We start from the raw sequence: 23834 nt of genomic DNA, 5'->3' as shown, positions 1-23834 counted from the left end.
TACAAACGACCGCAGCTGCGAATGCTATAAATCACAATATAATGCAAAAATCTGTGTTTGAAAAATTATGTCAATATGTGGCACACCAAATATACAGCGCACAAGGCATCAACAAGCCAGATCACTTAATCAAAAGAGCTAGAAAGAGCTCAACTAAAAGCTGAAAATTTCTCTAAATAACTTTTTGGACTATAAGAGAAATGTTTCTATAATTTGTCAATCAATGTTATGGATTAGAATTTGGGTGTAGGCAAGCCCTTCTAACTAACAGTATGAAGTCATTTGATAAGAAAATGCAATGTAGTACAAATAATTATAAAAAATAATACATACATATATATTGTATATACATACAACGCCAAGGTATTAATAGTTAGACCGGCAACACTGCTCACACTGCTGCCACAGCTGATTTCTGGATGACCCACACACACAGCAATGGGCACACACACACACCATAATTGAGTGATAGCCATTTAGCAGTCAGTGCAGGTGCACATGCACACAGAGCGGTTTGCTTATTATTGTACAGTTACGTTTGCTTATCTCCGCCGCTTGGACGTGTTGATTGGTTTTCTTCAAAACAAAAATTTGGCGGAAAATTTGAAGGCAGCATACCATTGGCCGCGGTCAACTCAGATATACACACATACATACATGTATGTATATATTATATGTATATATGTGTGTAGCTTGACCGAAGACTCATATTAAGCTCACACGTCAGATCTTCGCTTGGATGTAAATCGATCTTGTCGCCGATACAAATAATTTTAGTAAACTAACATTCGCATGCACACACACACATACGTACATAGCTGCACTGGTTGACGTGTACCTCTCGCAGTAGTAGTTTACTTCATTTAGACGCGCCTGTTGATTACACATTATCGAATTGCCGTGTTTACACAATAGTTTTATAAATCGCCATCAATTTTCAAGAGCCGGCACAGTAGAAGCCCAGCAGTCGACACGATGAGCGCGCCGACATTTGCCGACATATCTGCCAAGTTCAATGAAGCCACCTTGGACGAGATCATTCAGAATGCCGGCGGCACCAAGCACACCTCGTACAAGTTCGGCGCAGGAGGTAAGAAGGGAGACTCTTATCTGAGTCGAGTGTTCCGGCTGTGTGTGTATGGCGTCAAGGAGCCCGAGGGCGAGCAGCTGGAGGTGAATGTTATTGTCAAGGGCATGCCGGACAACATGCATAGGCGTCGGGTGTTCCGCTCTACGGACTTCTTCCGCAACGAGATACATTTCTACACTAAGATCATTCCCGCCGTGGAGGCTTTCCAGGCGTCGAGGCAGCCCAAGCCCAAGAAGCCTTTCGTCGAATATCCCAAGTGCTATGCATCGTTGTGCGATGGCGCCAACGATTTCATTGCTCTCGAGGATGTGGGCTTCCGTGGCTATCGGTCGCCCGATCGGTAGGTCGCCGATTCCCTCTTGCTTCCATAATTTAAATCATCTTCTTTCAGCCAGAGCTATATCGCGCTGGAGGACGCGCTACTCACCATGCGCACCCTGGGCCGTTTTCATGGCGTGGCATTGGCCTTCAAGGCGCTGGATGCGGACAACTTTGAGAAGGCCGCTAGTGCTCTGGAGGAGACCTACTACGGCGAGCACACGCGTGAGTGGTACTCGGGCTTCCTGCAGGTGGCCGAAAACGTTGCCCTCGACGCAGTTACCAAGACATTGCCCAACACTAAGTACGAGACTTTGGCCACCAATTTCCTGCAGCCGCAGCTGTTCGATGATATGATTAATCTGGTGTCCACTCGCTCCAAGCTGAGTGTCTTTGGCCACGGCGACTGCTGGACGCCCAACTTTCTCACACGCTACGGCCAGGACGGCGCTCCACAGGAAATCATCATAATTGACTTCCAGCTGGCACGCTGCGCCTCCCTGGCACTAGACATCAGCTTCTTTATATACTCCTGCACCAGCCAGCAGCTGCGCGAAGAGCACTACGATGATCTGTTGCGCGCCTACTTGGAGAGTGCCCAGGCGCTCATTACGGATCTGGGCGGCGATGCGGAAGCGGTCATCTCCTGGGAATCGTTGCAGGAGGAGCTGAAACAGTTTGGTCGCTTCGGCGTTGGCATGGGCATCGAATCACTGCCGATGTCTCTTATCGAGGACGACGAAGTGGCCGATCTGGAGGGCATTGTCGAGAACGCCGTGCTCACTGACGTCTGGAACATAAAGCCCTTCGAGCAGCCCGCCAAGCGGCAGCGCATCGCCGAGATTTTCAAGCATGCCGTTGACCAAGGCTACATCAAGTAAGCCAACGAGGCATCCACATAAACGTGGAGTGCGTCGTATATTTACAGACATATGCAAATGTGTACCTGTATACCCTGTATCTGTATTTCGGCTAGCGGGTAATAAACTCGACTGCTGTCTATTATTGTTCTTTATCTAATATGATCAAATAAATATATATATTTTTATGAATAGAAATTATAGATACATATAATAATTTATAGTGCTGAGATTTGTTGATGAAATTTTAGTACACAACAAAAATGGTTCATGAAAAGACTAAGCCAGTTCACGAACCACACAGAGCGTTGCTTGAAATCGTAAATAGATCATGATTAAATTCATAACCTACTTTATGCTTTATGTAAAGTTTAGGTTACGTGAAATTTATAACAGCATGTGAATAGTTAGAAATTCCCTTAATGGAATGTATGGTACTATCACTTTCTATGTGGGAACACAGCTAGAAACTGTTCCCAGCTCTAGAAATTTCTAAGGCGCCTAAAAATATGCTGCAAATGATGTAAGTCAAGGTTGTTTGTACTGGATATTCAACAGAAGAAATAAAGTTTTAAATATTTAATTTTCATCATATAAATATTTATGGTTTACACTAAGGAGCTCACGAGAAATTCTGAGCATATTGTATGGACTAGCAACAAAAGCTTATATATATGATAAGGTAAATACCCGCTAAGACTAACAAATGCGTCTGTCCATTTAGCTCTGGCAGCAAGAGAAATTTACAAGGTGTAAACAGAGTGCTCTGGCTGGCAGAGCTAAATCACCCCTAAAAATCAGCAAAGTTCACAATGTCAGATCGTCATCAGCGTTCGCTCTTCTGACCTCGCTCGCAGAGGGAGAACGCTCTGAGTCGCTCTCTTTGACGCTTTGTGCTGAGAGCAGTGCTGTCAACTTTTCCGGGCAGGAAAATGCTAAATTAACCTTTCAAACCTGCTAGAAACGGCTAAATCAAATTCAAGAATAGGAGAAATACAGCCATTTCAGGTTTTATACCCTGAACCCAATGGGAAAACAGGGTATAAATGCCAAATTTCCCGCTAGCACCTAGATTACAATTTTTCCTGCATTTGACAGTTAAAAAAGGCCAGATCTGGCCGGTAAAAGGCTATGTTGGCATCCCTGGTTGAGAGGCAGCGCGACAGTGTTGACAACGACAAAAGAGTAGAAGCTAGTTTCAAATAAAAATAAGCCTTATTTGTTTTATATAACTTATAAACTGTATAATGAAAATATATAAGAGCTTTGAGTTTTTCTTAAATTTATATATTTCTTTGTTAAGCATTTGAAAATTAATATCATATACATATAAGCATATACGTAAATATAAAATTTTAATAAACATTATATATCTAAATGAAATATTTTTCAAAATTAATAACTTTTGTTATTAAATATCTAATTACAAAAAAATAAAAATAATGTCAATAAAAGTACAAATTAAAAAGTAGAGTAACTTAAATCAATTTAATTAATCTGCAATACAACAAATAATGTTAGCTGTAGCTAGAGAGTCTTTAGCGGTCAATTCTAACGGGAAAATGCCGCCAGTTAGCCAACACTGGCACGCGGCGTGGCCTTAACACGGCATCGCTCGCGTTGCATGCCTCAGTCTCTCCACGCACGCGACGAGCTGCGGATCAACGCTGCGATCGTCGATCGCTCCAAAGTGGTTCTGAAATATTAGCATTAAACGCAACGTATTTACTATATTTTACAACTATTTTTTTTTTTTTTTTGCGTTATTTATTTATTGTTCACACAATTTTTTTTCCCGTTTGAAACATTTACAATCGCATGTGTGGAAAACGCGACGGCACTTGAAACGATGCCATTGCCATGCCTGGTTGTATACTTACCTAGATGCTTAAATATATACGATTATATATACACACACAAGCACACTCACACACACATACACACACAGGCACACACATAGTTTTGCATAGAATGTGAATTAGTTGCTCCGATACGTTAGTCTAGTGAATCGCGAGTGATTTTATGTTAATTTTTTTTTATGTTTTTATGCACTCAAAATCATGCAAAAAAAGTGTCAACGAAATGAAAACGAAAAGTTTAACAAATTGTGAGTGCAAAGGCGACTAATTGATTGATTGATTGATTGTTGATCGAAGTGTAACAGCAACAGCAACAGCAGCAGCAGCAGCATCAACAACAACAACAGCAACAACAAGAGCACATGAATATAAAAATGCAAACAGCAAATTGAAGATCCAACAATAACAACTCAACTATATATACATACACATATATATATATGTCCACATACATATATACATAATCAAACCGCAAACGAGCGAAAAAATACGAAAAAGTGAGTGATTTATTTAATACATGTATATACATACATACATATATATATCTAGATATAAGTCAGATATGTACGTATATAGTGTCATGCTCATATTTTACTATATATACATACATACATATGCAGACCGACAGACCGACAGAGGGACAGACGGACAGACCCACAGATGGACCGGGGGCAGAGCGCACTCATGAGCTTTGCTACGGTTATGATTATGGTTATGCCCGGTTTCGGAAGCAGCAGCCCGCCAGTTGCCGTCAACGATCATCATGATGCTGCTAGCTCTCCATCTCTCCATCTCTCTCTCTCTCCCGCTGGCTCTCTCTCCCTTGCTCTCTGAGTCTCTGCTGCGTTGCCGGTCTCGTTTCTGTATATGAGAGGGGGGCTGTGGCCGGCTCTGGCTTTGGCCTGGGGCTGAGGCTGCGGCTGCGGCTGAGGCTGGGCCTGCAGCCGAAATGAAATGGAATTAAATTAAATCAAATGATAAAAAATATAAATCGAGCGTAGAAACAGTGGCAGCCCTCTGTGCCAACGGTCCAAAGCAGCGAAAAAAAAAAAAAGAAAATTAAAACAAAAACAATCGGAATCAGAATCAGAATCTGAATCGGAATCTGAATGAGAAACCCCCACAGTCCGACAACTGACTAACTGACTAACTGACAAACAGGCAAACTGTTGCACTGCCATTAGGGGGCACAGTACGCATACAAATGCAAATACGTGTGCTCTCTCTCTCTCTATGTGTGTGTGTGTGTATATTCATAGACGCACTACAGCTAATGGATATGCTCGACGTGCTATTAACGTGCACACATGCCATAAAGACCCAAAGAGCGGAAGGAAAATCCAAAGGGTAAACATCGGTAGTCGCAGCAGACCCTAGAGTCGGCTATCGACTGTCGACTGTTGGGTGTCGGGAGTCGGCATTCGGCAGTCGGGAGTCGGCACTTGTTGTTCCCTGCTCCTGCAGCCGGCTGCCATAGGCCATAAATACATAGATAAATACATTGAACTCTTCTGCTGGCGTTGCTTACATAACGCGCGACCCTCCTTCATTTTGAATATGTCAAAAATCTGTCAGAATATAAATAAGTCGCCCTCCGAACTGCATCTGTATCCGTATCCGTACTCATATCAGTATCTCAGTCTGTGCCTGTATCTGTACCTGCTGCATCTGTATCTGCAGCTCGATTTGTTTATGCATCCGTGCCTGCATCTGTATTTGTAACTGGATTCATAACAGTAATTGTAGCTATATTTGAAAGGTGTCCCCCTTGTCTGATACTGTATCTATATACATATATCTGTATCTGCATTCCTAACTGAATTTCAATCTGTATCTGTATCTGCATCTGTACCTATATCAGTATCTAAAATTGAATCTCCACTTTCATTCTCATCTGCATCTGAAACCGTAGCTGAAATACTATCTGTATCAGTATTCGTGTCTGTATCTTTATCGGTACCTCTACCTGTATCCGCATGTATCTGTATATCTGTTAGTATCTGCATATATCACAATTTTTGTAGTATCTACATCTGTATTTGCATTCGAATTCAAATCTTCATTTCGATCTGCGTTTACTATATACGAGATACATATATTCATAGACACTCAGACGTGTATCTGCATATGCTTTAAGCTTGAATCTATACTTGTATATTAATTTGTATCTATTATGTGTATAACAAAATTCAACAAAATTTATATATATTTTTATTCACACAAATACATATATCAACATATTTTTCAATCTATTTCTGCATCTGTTAGGAACAGCATCTGCTAAAGCTATTAAGATATTGCTTGCCAATCGATCGCCTGACATTTGACATTTGTTAAAACATGCATAAATATAAGCATGCATACATAATATACATATATATAGATATATTTGTGTCTGCATATGCATTCGAGCACTCATATATATATATATGTGTACATATATAGCAACTGCTGCCCTCACATCATTCGGATCTTTTGTTTGTTTTGGCCAGAGATCTGCGAATCATCGTTTGTTGTTGCAGCTGAAGCGCTCACAACTTGAAAATATACCCAGTAACCAGTGAAAGGGCGTGAAATCGCTTAAATCTTTATCCATTACAATAAATATATTGCTTGATTTTTTAAAATATTTTACTTTTTACATTTCTTAGTCAAATATTCATTCATATTCTTCTGTTTTAAAATGATCTCATTATCATACTACAGCGTATCATATGGTCCAGTATACCCATTTATTTATCTTATTTATTTGCAACTTTTGATAAATGATTTGCAAATTGTTTTTAGGATTGTCTGTCCCACTTCCAAATTCTAAAGCTCATTTTGAGTAGCTTGAGGAGCGAAACAAAGAAATGTTTCTGCCCGAAAACTAATTCGAAAAAAAAAATACGGACTTTGCATTCGGGGTATTCCATGTGCTGAGAAATGAAAATAAATCGCGCAACAGCTGTCAGCACAAGCTAAAAACATTTTAGATGTTTTTCAAATGTAAGAAATAGAATTTTTCGTGGCTCAGTTGTTAGTTGCAAAATACGTTGTTTACATTCTTTTATAAGAATACCTGTTGCTACACTGTAAAGGAAATACGTCAATTATATTTACTGCTAATTATATGAAATGGGCTTTGATATATGAACTACAGTAAAGGCTGATTATATATATTCTGGGATATTTCGAATGGTAGTCATTAGGATATATAAAGTATTGCATGGATCTATGTGGAGATAAGAAAGATCAGAGGACACTTTTCAGGTATACTTTTATGCATTTTCGAATTTGAAGAGGAAGACGTGCTATTTAGCTTGAAGTTAGTTTGAGGCCCAACCATGATCTACAGAGCATATTCTACTTCATAAAGTGTATTATTTGATCGTAGGGTATTTAGAGTTCTATGCTCACAGCAATTATATACATACACATACATATTATATACATACATCTCGTTTTGTTTGGCTTCTACAATTGTTTTGTATTGATTTGATAATAAAATTTCGCAAGATACACTCACACACACACACACAATCAATACACCCACACAGTCAGACACAGACACTAGCTGAGAAGCTCTAAAGATTTCCACTAAATCGTTGTTGAAACAACACTGATCAGTCAGCGTTTTTGTCTCTCTGTTGTTGATGTTGTTGTTGTTATTGTTGTTGTTGCTCATGGCGCGTTTCATTAAATTGTTGCTTTTTTTTTGCTCATGGAAACGTTTTAATGGCTTGTCGCGCGTGGAATTTACACAGCAATAAGCAGAAGAGTGGGAGCGTGGTACGGGACAGAGAGAGAGAAAAACAAAAGCCAAAGCAACAACAACAGCAACAATAACAATTCAAGTAATACTAATCAACAAAAACAACAATAATCATAAAAAAGTTGTGAGCATTCAGTTGACATTTTAATAATGTCTGTCTACATGCGGTTGTTGTTGTTGTTGCTGTTGTTGCTGTAGTTATTGTTGCTGCAATTGTTGTTGTTGTTGTTGTTGAACTGAAAGAATATATGAAAATATTTGAAATTGTTGCTTAAAAGATTTCAAAAATCAATTTCTCAATATTATTTCTGGCATTTATTTTGCGCAATTCAATTTTATTTTTATTTTTTTTTTTTGGAAGCTTGCACTAGAGCGGAAAAAGCCGACATACATATATATGTATTTGTATATATTAATATATATTTGCGCTCATGAACATACAGTACGATAGAGCACTAAATCATCATGATAAATGTAATATTTTTATACATATCTATTTCAAGCGAATATAAAGATTTTATATATTCATCTTGATGAGTTTGTTGCAAACTTAGGAACATGTCCACATAGGGTTTAAGACAGATAATTATTAATTATAATTTAAAAAAAAAAAAAAAACGTTTTTTTATTAGAATAACTAAAATGATGGACAATCGAAAATTCATTAAAATACAAAGTATTGGCTGTTAAAAATGCAGCACTATCATTTTAATGAACACAAATACATATGTATATATGGGTCTTTTTTATAGGACTTTATTTTGTAATTGCTATTACATTCTTAAAACACTTTATCACTTAAAAACACTTTTATTGCATTAGATATGGATTAATTATTATAAGCAAACTCCTTAATGTTTATTTGGCAGCTTTAGCTTTTCAATAGGACTGCTTTATAGTATATGAAATTTGAATATTGTATTTCTCTGACAGAGTGTCTTAGAGTAAGTTTGCAGCTTTTCTCTACATACATATACCATATTGCAGCTATCAAATGCTTCGCTTTACTTTTTGCTTTTGGCAAACATTTCTGGCGACAGCCGCCAGCTGTTGGCCTAAAAATAAAAGAATTTTGTTCGCAGCAGCTACAGCATTGGCCAGCAAAGGGTGGTTCAGCGTGTAGCTAATAATATAGCATGATTTGCAGATACCCTGTAGTTGAATGTTGATATTTGTGCTCGTCTGTACTGACACATCACACTGGCTTCTGGGCATCAAGTAGCTTAGCTAACTTTAGCATGATATTTATATTAAATTCTTCTAGTTCAACAACTGGTTAAACGAGAAACGCTTTCAAGACAAAGTTTTGTTATTTATGAAATTATAATAAAAATTAACGAATTTAAGAGCAGCAAATAATGCAAAGATTTATAAATTTGTTATATGGCACTCCAGTTGTTCTACTCATGGATATAGCACACAAAGCTTACGATCTTGTATGATCTTATTTTGACTTCAACGATTTGCTTTATTCGAGCTGTTGGCCACATACAGACCTTTAGCTTTTTTCTATAAATGGCTTAGCCAAGTTGAGCTGAATAAGCCAAGTCCTACCTACAAACTTGACAACTTTCTTAAGAGAATTCCAACTTTTCTAATCTTTATGTTTGTACAAAGTATTCCATTGATATACTGATCAGACTGTCTTATTATAAAGACTCATATAAGAACTTTGAGCAATTTCGATATTATCAATCAATCAATATCAATTGATGGATCAATCAATTTGCTTCGTACAAACCGGGCGAAAAGCTCTGTCTACACTGACTGACCCATTTTACGGCTTGCCTTTAACTGTCTTCTTCTCCCTCTCCCTCTCTTTCTCTCTTCCCCCTTTGTTCGCTCGCGCTCCTTCTGTTTGCTGAGCGGTTAGTTCAGTTTCAATTAGCACAAAGCTGAAAATGCAACATGATTTAAATTGTTGTCGCTGTCAGTTGTCAGACAAGAGCGATAACAACAGCGACAGGGCGCAGCACGCCTCAGTCGGTCGCACCAAAATGTATCTTATAGATACATGTCTCTGACATAATAATGTGCGACTCTTATGCTCGGCTGCTGCTGCTGTTGTTGTTGTTGTAGCTGTCTTTATTTGTTGTTGTTGTTGTTGTGGCTGCTGCCTCAATGTCTCTGCAGTTGCCTTTGCGTCTCTCAGGCTGGCATGTGTTTGGTTGGACTACTTGGAAATGCTCAAGCACTGCTTATCCCAATATATTTATATACCTATATAAAGATATGTACAGATATATGCATGTATATATATAGAGATATGTAGTCTTGGTAAATCTGTTAGTGCGCTAAAAATACGCTACACTTGATTTTCACGTTGCTGTTGTTGTTGTTGCTGTTTTAGCTGACTGTGCTTTTCCTACTCACTCGACTCTGCTCGACTCGAGTCGTTCTTTTAACTGCCAGCAGTTGTCGCCGTAGCAGCTGCTGGTAGTTCATTTCACTTGCACGTAGCCTGATGCTGGCCAAGATCAGGAGCAGCACCAAGAGCAGCCACAATTCACAGCAGATCGAGACTGAAAGCAATGTCAGGTCAGGGACATTTGAAATATTTGCTTTAAGTTTCAAGTGGCATAGTTAAATACTGGACTCGTTTCTTCGAAATTTCCACAATAAAAAGAAAAATAATTATAAATATCCAAAAATATTTTTTATATGTGAGAATAATTTAAAAGAAATTTTTATTTAATATATTTTTAGATTGAACGCCAATTTGTAAAAGATTTGAAAGGAAATTACTATGAATACAGATAACTCAAGAATAGCTCATGTATAAATTACTAGACATTGCTATGAATTTATGAGTTGGGAGAAAGAGCAAAAGAATTTGTAAATAGAATTTTAAAAAATATATTATTTATTGTGAATACGTCATGAAGTCAAAAATTAATTAATTATTATTAGTAAGTCAAAATTTATTATTATTATTATTATTATTATTATTATTATTATTATTATTATTATTATTATTATTATTATTTTATTATTTTTTTTTTTGTATTTTTCTTTATTTTATTAAGCTTTATTTCCCTTGAACATATTTTAATAATCATATAAAGCTTACACTACAAATTAATTTTTATACCGAGATTTTTATAGTTTTGCTAGATAAGGATTTTTCCTTATCTCAAAATTTTGTTTTACAAGGTATTTATAATATATTATTATATATGCATATATAAATATGCACATAGAGTCCTCGGCAGTTAGCTAATATTATGATTGATTGTCTTGATGCTTTTCTCTTCTTTGTATGCTTTTGATATTTGTTTAGTTTAATTGTTGTGCACAGTGGGATGATTGATGGAATGACTGTCTAATTGAGCAACGGACAGATAGATTGGCACTTGGCCAATAAATAATGAAGACGGCGCAAATTGGCGCATTTGTTATGTTGGCCAGAGATCAAAGCACAGTAGCTAACAGACACACTTCTTACCATTTGTTACGGCTATACAAATAGACAGCGAACGATGGCGGGGTGTAGAGCAAGAGAGAGAGAGAGAGGGGGGGGGGGGGGGGGTACATGAGTTGATATGGGCATGGCAGCGGAACTACTAGACGCAATAAACAGAAATCAAATACAACTAATAATTATTCAATTGGAATCGAAATGCATTTTTAATAGGCGCGAGTGGAAAACAGGTGCCCCCTCACACTCCCACACACACACACAAGCACGCAGACACATAGTCATAGAGGAAATGCCAATGCCTTATGGGCCATTTCCGATTTGAATTTCATTAGAAATTAAAATTGTTGACCGGATCAGATGGGCTCGCTAAGGCAGCTAATTAGAGAGACGCTGCCCCCACTCCCCACTCCCAGCGGCCCTTCTATGGGCATAGCTTGTCCCTTGTCAGCTATCATTTTTCAGTTTTCAGTTTTCAATTTTCAATTGATCGATTTCCCTTTTGCTCATCGCATTGGATTGATTGGATCGAGTGCTGATCTTGCTGACAATTCGTAGATCTGCGCTATGCCAATACTCTATATCCATGTGTTATGCAGGCAGAGTACAGTAAACCCCTTTATGTGCCACAGCCGCACTTTAATGCTTTGCTCTGCTCGTCGGCCACTCCTCCCCTGCCCCTGTCTGTGCCCTTCTTTGCCTCGATGGCCATCATCATCATCATCATCATCATCCAGCTCAATTCGTCGGTTTACGTTCCCGGTGGCCATACGAGCAATGGTTGATTTTAATTAAATATATCTTCTTCCTGTTGCTGTTTCCATTATATTCGCGGACTGTTGTTGTTGGTTTTTCGTTCAGCTTCTGCTGCTGCTGTTGTTGTTGTTGTTGTTGTTGTTGTTTGTGCTCTATGTGACGTGTGTTTCATAAAGCTTGGCTCTTTTCCTATCCAGACTCACACACACACACACAGTTTCTATTGTACCCCAGCAACAACGAGCTCAGCTCAGCTTTGAGACCAACTCAGCTTTTATATAAATATTCGTAATTAATTGAGATTTTATGAAGATCTTATTAGTTTGGGCAACTTCTAATGAGTTGCTTACCTTGTCAAGCTGATACTAAATTGAAGGCAATTCACCAAATTTCGATCACTTGCCTGATTAGCTGTTCGATTCTGGACCTTTTTTGCCTAGTTCCTGGTTTCCCTTGGCCTTAGAGTGTAACCAATTGCTGCAACGGAAGTGAAGCACAGTGGCTGAGTGGATGTGGAACCACAGTTGTCATCGCTGCAATGCCAACCCCAACCCCATATAACACCCCCTCCGTCTCCCCCCGCTTATGCAATCCCTGCGCTGATGCACTTACTCCATTGAGTGACAGCCGCTGCATAAATAATAATTGTATGCCATTTATAATAGTTTCGTTGTCGTCGTTGTCGTTGTCGTTGTCGCTGATGCAAAGGAATCGGGAGACTGCAGCCAAGAGCCGGACGCCGGTCGCCGAGCGCTGAACGCCGAACGCCGAACGCCGAACGCCGGACGGTGGCTGAGCAATGAACCAAAGCGGAGCCGATGCAGCGGCGGGTGGGCCGGGGCGGCTGGTTGGGGGCTTGGCGAAACGCTTAAGCACCCCGTTGACATTAAAGTTGATTGCAAACTGTACGCATTTATGATTATGATGACGGCGACGACGATGATAATAATGATAATGATGATGATGATGGCGTCGCATTATCGTCATTATCAACATCATTGGCTGCCGGTCGGCTTATTAGTTTGCCATTGCGCGCGCTTTTATGGGCGATAATCCAAGCGGGCAGCTTGAAGAGAAGTGGCAGGAGGAGAAGTGCAAAGTGGAGGAGGAGGTGGTAGAGTAGAAACAGGCCTTCCCTGTCCACATGCCTATTTGTCCAAATGGTGCACAGCGTCCCGCTGTGTTGCCATTTTCCATTAGTTTGCCACCCGATGTCAATGTGAGAGGAAAAACAAAACAGCATTTCGCTGAGATTCCCCCCGCATGAGTGTGAGAAAAGCCTGGGAAAACTGAAAAGAATCTATAAATGTTGCCAGCAACAGATGTCGTTTCGTATGATCTAGCTCCAATCAAGGCTAAATTCTTAAAATAAAACACGCTTTATCGCTAATCGACATAAATTTATAATCCAAATTAGTTCGACAGTTCGAATGGTTAGAGCAAGGCAGAACCAAGCAGAGATAACGCTTAAAATATATTCTTTATTTAGTCATGTGCTTTACTATGTAATATTAGATGCTATGAATGCACTCAGATTTGTGAGCTGCAGAGCAGAAAGAGCAGCGAAATAGTATTGGAGCTTGGGCCTGGCTTGGCTTGTGGTATAGAAATGAACAAATGGTATATGGATTTTTTTCTGAATTATGGAATTTGTCTGAATTGCCACAAAGTTCTTTCGTTCCACCCACATTCTGTATAGATCTATATTTAGTATTGTATTTGAGAAGATCTCACAATAAAGTATATATATATACATATATATATATATATATTCTTGATAAGGATGACGAGGTAAATCAATCTGATTTTGATCCATCCATTCGTTCTTCTGCTTCTCTGTCCGCCTGCTCATCCAAGCAAGACAGTCCTGTCTGTTTGTTTGTCATTCCGAACATCTCCAACTCCAGCTTTCTTGGTTATACTCATTCCTTTGTTTACTTTCATTTACTTATGGAATTTTCATCCTCAGGGAGACCAGTTACAACTTTAACACATCTGACAGCAAAATTCAATCGAATCTTAATCCAATTTATAAAGAGATTTGACTTTGCTGTCTATCTAACTCCCTCCTCTACCAGCTATTATAAATTAATATTAAACAACAGAAAAACTTATATAAATGTCAATCGATTTTGCCTTCTTATATTTTGTAGAGATGCACCCGTTAATGCAACGTGACAGCGCAGCTAGCAGAGCAGCAGCAGCAGCAGCAGCAAGAGCAGCGGCGGCAATCGGAACAGCAGCAACAGCAACAGCAACAGCAACGAAATTAACGACGACGAGTAGCAGTAAATGTAACAACAATAACAACAACAGCTTAACACTAACTATAATGCGCCCAGCAACAAAAACAAACTCCAAATTTCACAAACGCCGACGAAAGCGACAGCGGAGTGAACAGTGCAGCAACAACAGCAACAACAGCAACAGCAGCAGCAACAGCTGCAGCAACAGCAGCACAGCAACAACAGCAACAACAGCAATCCGTAGAAGATGTAGCATCCCATATCTAAGCAGAACTGGCGCCTATCTGACGCTTCTACTGCTAACTACAACATGTTCCTTGTGCGCTGTTACCGCCGCATCCACAGCCTCCGCCTCCGCCTCCACATCCACAGCCTCTAGTGCTGCCACCGCAGCTGCCGCACCCGCCTCTGCCACGAGCAGCAGCGGCAGCATTGGCGGCTTTGTGCCGCCCAGTTCGCCCTGCGCGCCGCAGCATTGGTGGGATCAGGTGCAGGACAAGTGCATGCCTTGCACCAGCTGCCAGGGCGAGATGATACCGCTGCGTCCCTGCCAGCTGCACATCGACACCGTTTGCCGCTCCATCTACGAGCTGAAGATCGACTGGGTGGTGCTGGCCAAGACGGAGCCCAACTGGAAGGAGGTAAGCTCATGTTCGACATGCCCCTAAGCAACTCACACTCAACGCTCTTGCCCTTCACAGCGCCGAAAGTCATCGGAATATGAGCATTTCGATCAGCCAACGCCGCTGCAGCACTTGACCCACGAGCAGCTGCAGCAGCTGCACGAGGAGGCAGCCGCTGCACTGCCCCTCGACTGGCAGACGGGCGCCCTCTTCATAGCGGTGCTCGCCTGCCTGCTCTTCTTCTCGGTCGCCGCCTGCATACTCATCCATCACATGCGCCAATGGCGCCGCATGGAGCGCCGACTGGACCAAGGTGAGTTGAACCTGAGCTGGAGCTCAGTATGTAATTTTAAGAGTGAGTCGATGATGTATGTGTAACCGAAACCACTTATTATATACATTATATATATTATTATATATAAGAGTTTTCAATGTAGATTTAAAAACATTTGCTGAAATAATACAGAGACCAAACAGAGAATTTATACAGACCATTGATTTAGTTTACCAAGCACATCAATAGAATTCCTTTAGTTTGCAAATAGTTCAAGCGTAAATCATATATTTATATAGTACAGTTATTGAACTTCAACGTCATCGAAATCTGTCTTAGTGGAGCGTTAGCGGCTTGGCCTTTCGACTCAACTTTCACACGGCTCAGCCGCATGGCCCATGTCAACGGGCGGCGGGTGAATTGAAATGCGCAACACGTTAGACGTTGCATTGCCAAAGGTTGCAGCGTGCTCGGAGAGTGCTCCGGCTGCTTAGCATGCCCGGCGTGCGACGGCGTGTTATTTGATTTCTACGAGAAAGCTGAGAGTAAAACAACCTGCAGCTGCAGTTGTGCGGCGGGCCCTAAACGTGGCCAGCACAGCCGAGCGACTCGTACATATTTATAAGTTTTGAAAAAAAACACGACACTTTGATGTATGGGCGCTCCGACAATCGCCAGCGGCATCTCCTTCAAGACTTTGGCCATGGCTCGACGTCCTATGGCCAAAGACGAGCGTCCCTTTGCACAGATTTCCAGCGAATTGCTGCACGAGCTACTGCGAGATTTGTTTGCCTGGCTAAGACTACGGCTAAGGCTAAGGCTGAGACTGAGACTGTAGGCCTGCCCAAGGTGCCGGGTTCTGCGGGGTGCCCAGCTCTCTTTCAGGAGCTGGCCATTCGGCGCATATTAATGAACAGCGCGGCTTGGACCGAGCTGCGCCTGCGCCAAAGTAGAACGAAACGTCCAAATATTTGGCGCATGTGCGTCCGTGACGTCGACTGCGACGCGTTTTGCATATATTTGTTCAGTGCTGTTGTTGTTGTTGTCAATAAACTTATTAATATTTTTCGCCAGCTTTGAATTCCATGCATTTACTTTTTTTATTTTGCAATTTAATTTATTTACGCTTGGCACTCGTGTTTAACCTGACCGCAACATGAGCTCCAAAAAAAGGAGAAAAAGAATATGAAAAGTGCCACAAACCGCAGCCGAACATGAAGGGTAACAAATTTCAGATGGTTTGATAGATATATGAGTGTGAAGGTGACAGGCGGTGCATGAGCAGATGGAATCATGCATATATATAAATTTTTTATATTCAAATAAAAGACAAGGATATTGAAAGACTCATATACTTAGCTAAAATTGGCTTAAATATGTAGTTGTGAATCATAGAAAAATCAAACTGAAAGTCATGTATAAATATGTATAAATAGTCATATATAGACAGTGTATGATTTACATTTGTATTATATTATAAGAAATATGTCGTATATAGAGCATAGAGCATATAGATTTTATATTTCCAATGCCAAGCGATAAGTCCGCCTCTTCTACAGACAGTTCGACTGTACTCGCCATGCGTTGATAATTGCTTGTTCCCTTATTTGTTGTTGTTTTTGGCTCTGGCAACGATCTCTGTCCTTGACAATGGTATTTGCCTTTGGCCAATTGGCTATAGTTCCCTACAGGGCATAAATTATGTATGTACTCCCATATGCCATGTCGACCCTCTCATATGTCACAATAAAGCAGCATATAACAGAGACGCAACTTAAATGAGGCATGCAGCATACTCAGAGAGAGCGCGAGAGAGAGAGAGAGAGAGAGAGCGAGAGTGAGAGGGCAACTTTAACTTCGTCGACTCTCCAAGTTGCTCAGCCTTTTCCACTGATTTGATTCGAGTTGCTCAGCGAACTCACTTTCAAGTTTTATGAGCCAGCAGCTACATAAAGTGCTTGGCATTTCAGCTTTTATTGCTTTACTAAGTGGCAACGAAATTGAGCATGGAGAGCCTTAGGTATTTTATTTAAAATATATGACAACTGAACAGAACAATGAGCATATAAATGAAGCGTACAAATATATAAAATATTTAAAAAATAAATGAGCATATAAAAAATTATTAAATACATAAAAAAGATACATATATAAAATATTTAATATGAAAAAAACGCATAAAAATACTTATTTTTATAAATATAATTGCATTTCAAAAATATATAAAATATAATAATATTTATATATATTTAATACAATATTAATAAAAAATTGGCTACGATAGATTTGATCTTTAAAATAAATTTGCAAATGAATATCCTCATATATAATAATATTACAAAAAGTAAAAAAAAAAAATTAAATTAAATTTATATTTCATATTTAAACTTTTTTTAGTTCAACAAAAAGTTGTTGGCTCTACAGCCAGACTAGTCTGTAGTGTTGTAAAAATCACTTTTCATAGTCAACTCGCTAGTTGTTTAAGGTGCCAAATGAAATCTCTTACAAGATCTTTTTAGATTGCTTAGATTTAAGTGTTTAGCTGCATGTTAAATCTGACATGAACTTGTACTGCTGCCTGTGACTGCAATTCGATATTCAAAGTGAATTTGGAATATTTCCACTTGGCACAACTCACAGCTCACAGCTCACAGCTCACAGGCCGCAGCAATCTGAAAGTCTAGAGTCTATCTATGTGTTTATCTAAGCGGGCATATATCATTTCGGCTGGCATTGCGAGTGTGTAGACACATGTTGTTCGATGCGCAACAATAATAAGGAGGCATAGAAAAACAACAACAGCAACAGCAACAGCAACAGCAACAACAACATTGTTAAAGAGCGTGCATTTTCCACGCTTTTCGCGCCCATCCACCCACGGGCCGTGTCTGCGGGGCCAACGTGAAAATTTATGCCTTGCTTTGATAGGCTCCCGTCTTGTTTTTCTTCTTGTAATCATAATTCAGCGCGTGTCGACGGCGACGTCAGCGGTGACGGCGACGTCAGCGCCGACGTTGCCGTCAGCCCACGCTGCGCTCTGAGTGAGCCAGAGAGTGCAGGCATGTCCAGTGTGAAAAATTTATGAAGCCACCAACGAAACGATACGTAACGCAAACAGCCAACTAACAACAACAATGGCAAGAAAACAAGAAAAAAAAAAAAAAAACACTTGCCTAGGATCATGAGTTGAGCGTGTTACCAAGTGCAACCATTGAGATTTCAAATATCAACTCTAGCCAGACTTAATCCAGGACCGGAAGCAAACCTACACACACACACAAGGGAGGGGAAAGAGAGAGAGACATAGCTTGTAGACAGGTAAAAGACACGTACAACGGAAGAGTAAAGGCCCCCACACCGTCCCGCCATCCTCTGTCTGCGTGCATTTGTGTCTAGCTCAAGGACAAGCGGATGTTTGTAGACCGCAGAGTTGAATCACTTCCGTGGCGATGTAATCAAATTCCAAAATCATGTCACAGCCAGTCGAGGGCCATAAAACAAACGAGGGGCAGGAAATGCCACTGCACCACCACCACCACCACCACCAACAACAACAACAACAGTAGCAACAACAACTGCATCTTTATGTAACAGATCTTTGTCAACTGCGCTCGAATGGCTCCAGGCGCGGCATTTGCCTTTGCACTTCTCATTGGATTCTGTCACTTCCGTCGCACTCGTCACACATCTATAAATAGTTGGCGAATACTTCGATCCGTATGTTGATTAAATATTGGACCAGCTGGCTCGAGTTGTACAGGAAGTTGTTCGACTCCTTCGGTGGCCGCGAAAGGTGTGACTGGGCGCACTCAAGCGCTCAATTGACAATTGCTCCCACTCTCTATACCACTCCCTATCTCAGCCTCTCTCTCCCTCTCTCTCACTCTCCCTCTTTGTCCCTCTCTTCAACTCAGTTGGCATTTCTGCTATTTGCATTCGCATGCGTTTGGCACGCGCTTAGTGCTTCCTTCAACTTGGATATGTGCGGCAGGCCATAAATTCGCTCAATGCGCCAGCTGAGCAAATGCAGATCGTACAACTGCAGCCGATCTTCGTTCCCTGCATTCTACGGCCACTCCAAAAATAGCGATGCCGTGCCCGTCTTGCCCCGAGCAGCGCAGCGCCGCGCAGCGACACTGAGGGCGGACACTGCACAGCCAGCGAGGGCGACTCACTTGGCACCTGAAAGAAAAAAGCTTGCCATTTGCGAATGATTCGAATGAAATGAATGAGGAGGGAATGAGTGTCAGGCGAAGGGTAAGCTCTAGAGATCTCTGTACTCTCTAGAGTGTCTATCTATATATCTATATCTAACATCAGGCCTACTATAATACTAGAATATTCTATCAACTTTATGTGTTACTCCCTTTATACAGGTAGTCGATAGAGTCTATAGATCTGCTATAATTAACTAACTAGTTATTCAGCAATATTCTTAAAAACTAATCCATTATTACTAGATCCTTTATAGATCACTATATATTCGATAGCTCTTATATCTGCTAGAATACTCGAATTTTCTTTTCTCCAAATCTTTATGGATGAACTCTATATAATCATTGGACCTGCTAGAGTTTATTACATCAAATAAACATATCTTATTTAATACTAAAAATACCACAATTTGAATCTACTTTCTGCCCAACTCATTTTCGATCTCATACATAACTTATTAAATTAGTTTATTTTTATTTTCTTACCATATTCTCATCTAATCATCAATATCATTCAATTAATTACCCAATCTTTGTTGCATCAGGCAAAAACAATAATAAATAGACTTTAGGCAGTGATTTTTCCTATAACACCCAATTATTGATCTATAATAGTTGAAGTACAAATTTTACTTTGTAGATCATACGCATCTGGCTATACCGTCACTCGTCCCCTTCCCCCCTCCCCACCTCGTTCTCCTGCTATGCTGGGCACTTGGTTTTTCTCGGATTTGCTGTTTTCACTAATCAGTTTGCTAGAATCTTCTTATGCATATAGTTTCCACGGAAAATTCGACTGTGCCGCTTTTCCCCAATATACCACACACACACAAGATCTACATATATGTATGTGTATGTGTGCGTACGTAAACAGATAGATGGGAGTACTCGAACCTGTGGTCGGCCATGCTCTTCCCCTTTCTCTGCCTCTTGCTCTTACCCTCCGTCTTCCTCTTCCTCTTCCAGTCAGAATCTATAGAGACTACTCATCCATATGTGCTTAATTTGCTTTGGCGCATTGGAAATTTTAAGCCTTATTGAACTGCGCAAATTTGTAAAATTCTTGTTGCTTTTCTTCCAATTCCAATTGGAAAATTTTCTTTCTGATTTTTCTCAAAAACTGTGTACGACGTAGCTGCTATAGCCGTCGCTCTTCTTCTTCTTGTGTTGTTGTTGTGTGAAAATTTTTGCTGGGATTGTTTATAATAAAAAGCAAAGAACCGAAAGGCAGCCGTCGCGTCTGTTGGGCAACGGAACTTAATTTTCTTGTTGATCTTTTATTTTATATTTCTGTTTCTCATTTCTCTCGTTCGCTTTTCAGTTTTTCCTCGACGCATGTCGATTTTGTTTTTTCACTTTTTTTTTTTTTTTTTTTTTTTTTTTTTGTTGACTTCAAGTTTTAAAAATAAATTATAAATTATCTGCTCTCTGGCTGCGCTGACTGCGCTGACTGCGCTGACTGTGCTGACTGCGCTGCTGGGCTGCTGTCTGTTTTCTGTTTTTTGGGCACGCCCACCGTTTACGCCTTCGCAGCTTGTTTACAAGTCGGAAATGCGCCGCAAAGGCCCCTGAGCGACCCCCTTTCTATATCCTGGCATCGATCAATAAATGGCTGGCCGTAATAATTGTTGATCTGACAGTGCGAATACGAAAATATAATAAATATTTTAACAGCTTTATGGCCGTGTTTATGAAGGCCATAACAGTATTTTATGCAATTGGCAAAATTTGCAAATACTAGAAAAAATACAAAATACACCACATATATCTGGCTATTGGGAGACGTGATCCGCAAGCCATTCAAACCTTGAGTGCACAAATAGAGACTTTCTATTTATATGATTTGCCATTGGGCCCTTGGGCGGTCATTGAGTATACGATACGATTATTATTTCAAAATACATATTTAAGCAGAAAGCGATGGATGACTTGTTGAATTAGGAGCATCAGTTGCTATATTCCTATATTTATATTCCTCTATCGACTGGCAGAAGAATCAAATAACGTAACATCTATGGCTAACTTTTAGTTACTGCATTATCTATGCCAAATCGATTTAGGTTAAGCTTATATACAAAGTAAATCTATAGGAATGTCTATATAGTTTATCTGTATATATAATAATATCTTTATATAGCTGCATCTTAATCCATTCTATCCTTTTAAGTTATCGATGAGCCACTCTCTTGCTCATCAAATCAAAAATATTCATTCAAATATATGTGTATATAAATGCTAGGTGTCTAGCAGTCGAGCACGCCCGACTTGAGCATAATGATTTAATAAATTCATACACGAAATTCCAGATGTCGCTTATGTTGCCTGACAATTGCTAACATCACTTAATTTTCCTTCTCTTCTTCTTGTTCTTCTGCCTGCAGATGTGGAAGAGTTGTCCACGAAGCTAATGGCCAAGCTGGCCGAGGTGCAGAGCCTGGACGGTGGCACCTTCTTCATAGGCAATGCGGATGCCCTGCGCGGACTGCCCGCCTCGGCAATGACGGCCGCCTCGGCGGCAGCGTCCGCTGCGCAGTCGAGCCTCTTTCAGCCGCAACATGTGCTGCTGCCTGGTAAGTGTGTCAAAGGTCAAACCACTTGAGATCGTCCAGTTCGAGTGCGTTGCGCCTGGCGGGGGATTGCGCTGAGCTGGGATGGGATGGGCTGGGCTGGACTGGACTAGGTTCGGTTGGGTTGAGACGCGGCGGGATGGCATTCCATTCCACAAGCAAAAGAATTTCTTTTCACATCTGCATGTGTTTGTGTGAGTGTGTGTGTGTGTGATTGTATTCTCTGTATTTGTATTTGTGTTCTCTGCGCCTTTTTGGTCAAGGCGTTTGCCAATTTGCATATAAATTGGCCATTGAGCCCGTGGGCGGCGGCCTCTTGGCGGCGACAATAGCCGTTTAATGGGCCCATCCAATGCGATCGCAATTGATTCCATGGCAAATGCAAATGAGAACGCGCCCGCACAGAATTTTAATACAATGGGGCCTACGGCTGTCACTCAGTTTTTGACAGCCACGCTTGTGGGCCACAGCTCAAGCGCATATGTGTGTAAAACCTCTCGCTCACTCCCTTCTCTCTCTCTCTCTCTTTTCTTCTCATTTGCAGTGGAGAAACATACCAAGCATCAGGAGCGAAGGATTCTGAAGACCCTGCAGCCGGGCAATGTGTATATCGAGGAGAATCAAGGACTCGGCGCTGGCGTCTTGGCCAACTCGAAGGGCTGAACGGGCAGCCTGCTGATGACCACTTAAGTGTACGTTAAAGTCAAGTAACACTGTACCACTGTAACAGCAACAGCAGCAGCAACTGAGGCGGCAGCAACTACTTTGTATTAAGTCAACGCCGCTCATGGGAGCTCGAGAACTTGCAAAATTGGATTACGACTAAATATATATGCATATATATTTATATATATATATACACACACTCATATATATATATATACATATCTCTTTTTTTGCCTAATATTTAATTTAATGTGTTAATGTTGACTTGTTTGTAATGCAAAGGCACAGCAATTAATTAATATAATTAATTATTAATTATTAATTATTAATCATTAATCATTAATTTTTAATTATTAAATATTAATGAGGACGTTCAATCGGCGAGCTCAGCAAATGGCCGCAGCTTCAACTAATTCTAAATGCAAAATTCAAATCTGTTTTGTTTGAATATATATACATATATATCAGAGAGTGAGTGAGAGAGGAGGGAGAGGGAGAAGGGGGACGGAGTATGCAAATTTTTTTTTTTATTTAAGTTAACCGAAGTTACAAAGTAAATAAATGCATTAAAATATAATTAACAAATTTTCTACTTAATGTAAATATTAAGGCGAGCGAACGGAACGAAACTAGACGGAACGGAACGGAATTGAACCAAGCAATATCGGCAGCATATCAGCTACTATATGGTTATTATATAGTCTTGCATATTGTACATCAAACATTGCATCGCTCACATACACATACAAATATGATTATATATAGGCGCTTATGGGAACATATTTAACGTATTTTAATTATGAATACTCTCTCCCTCTCCCTCTCTCTCTCTATACATATATATATATATATATATATAACTTATTTTTTTTGTATTTGTTCTATCGAAATGCGAAAAATTATTCATTTAGGATTATAAATATTTAATATTTCATAATTATGAAATCGCATACGAATTGAAAACTAACATATAAACAAAACAGAATAAACAAAGCAAAATCAAATCAAATGAATCGACAAATCGAAAGAGAGAGAAAGAGAGAAAAATTGTAACATTTTAAGTGAAGAGAAATGTTGAAATACAAAGAATAAGAAGAAGAAGAAGAAGAAGCAGTGCTCGAATGGAATTGAGAATTGTTTATATTTTAAGTGCTATAAGTGTGCAACAATAAAAAGTTTTATGAATTAA

At 40.0% G+C, this 23834-nt stretch overlaps 2 protein-coding genes across 4 annotated transcripts; both read left to right on the top strand.

The window, feature by feature from the left end:
- The first annotated feature begins 410 nt into the window (after positions 1 to 410).
- LOC108619950 (uncharacterized) lies at positions 411 to 2466 on the top strand. 2 transcript variants are annotated; one of them, XM_089472921.1, is made up of 3 exons: positions 411 to 659; positions 943 to 1430; positions 1482 to 2466. In XM_089472921.1, the coding sequence occupies exons 2-3, from the start codon at positions 976 to 978 to the stop codon at positions 2287 to 2289; spliced, it is 1263 nt and encodes a 420-aa protein (XP_089329047.1). In that variant the 5' UTR covers positions 411 to 659; positions 943 to 975; the 3' UTR covers positions 2290 to 2466. The 2 variants fall into 2 exon arrangements, with proteins under 2 accessions (XP_089329047.1, XP_089329046.1); XM_089472920.1 differs by having other exon boundaries at positions 412 to 659; positions 728 to 1430.
- A 1443-nt stretch (positions 2467 to 3909) lies between these two features.
- Positions 3910 to 23834, top strand: wgn (Tumor necrosis factor receptor superfamily member wengen). Of its 2 annotated transcripts, none has more exons than XM_089472918.1 (6): positions 3910 to 3989; positions 4341 to 4624; positions 14209 to 14942; positions 15003 to 15237; positions 21794 to 21982; positions 22524 to 23834. In XM_089472918.1, exons 3-6 carry the CDS (start codon positions 14211 to 14213, stop codon positions 22640 to 22642), a joined length of 1275 nt encoding a protein of 424 aa, XP_089329044.1. In that variant the 5' UTR covers positions 3910 to 3989; positions 4341 to 4624; positions 14209 to 14210; the 3' UTR covers positions 22643 to 23834. The 2 variants fall into 2 exon arrangements, with proteins under 2 accessions (XP_089329044.1, XP_089329045.1); XM_089472919.1 differs by having other exon boundaries at positions 3938 to 3961.

The sequence above is a fragment of the Drosophila arizonae genome, chromosome X (genome assembly GCF_054131065.1).
Source record: "Drosophila arizonae isolate 15081-1271.41 chromosome X, UAZ_ARI_1.0, whole genome shotgun sequence".
In the NCBI taxonomy this organism is placed as follows: domain Eukaryota; kingdom Metazoa; phylum Arthropoda; class Insecta; order Diptera; family Drosophilidae; genus Drosophila; species Drosophila arizonae.
This window is presented reverse-complemented; position numbering and strand designations above follow the sequence as displayed.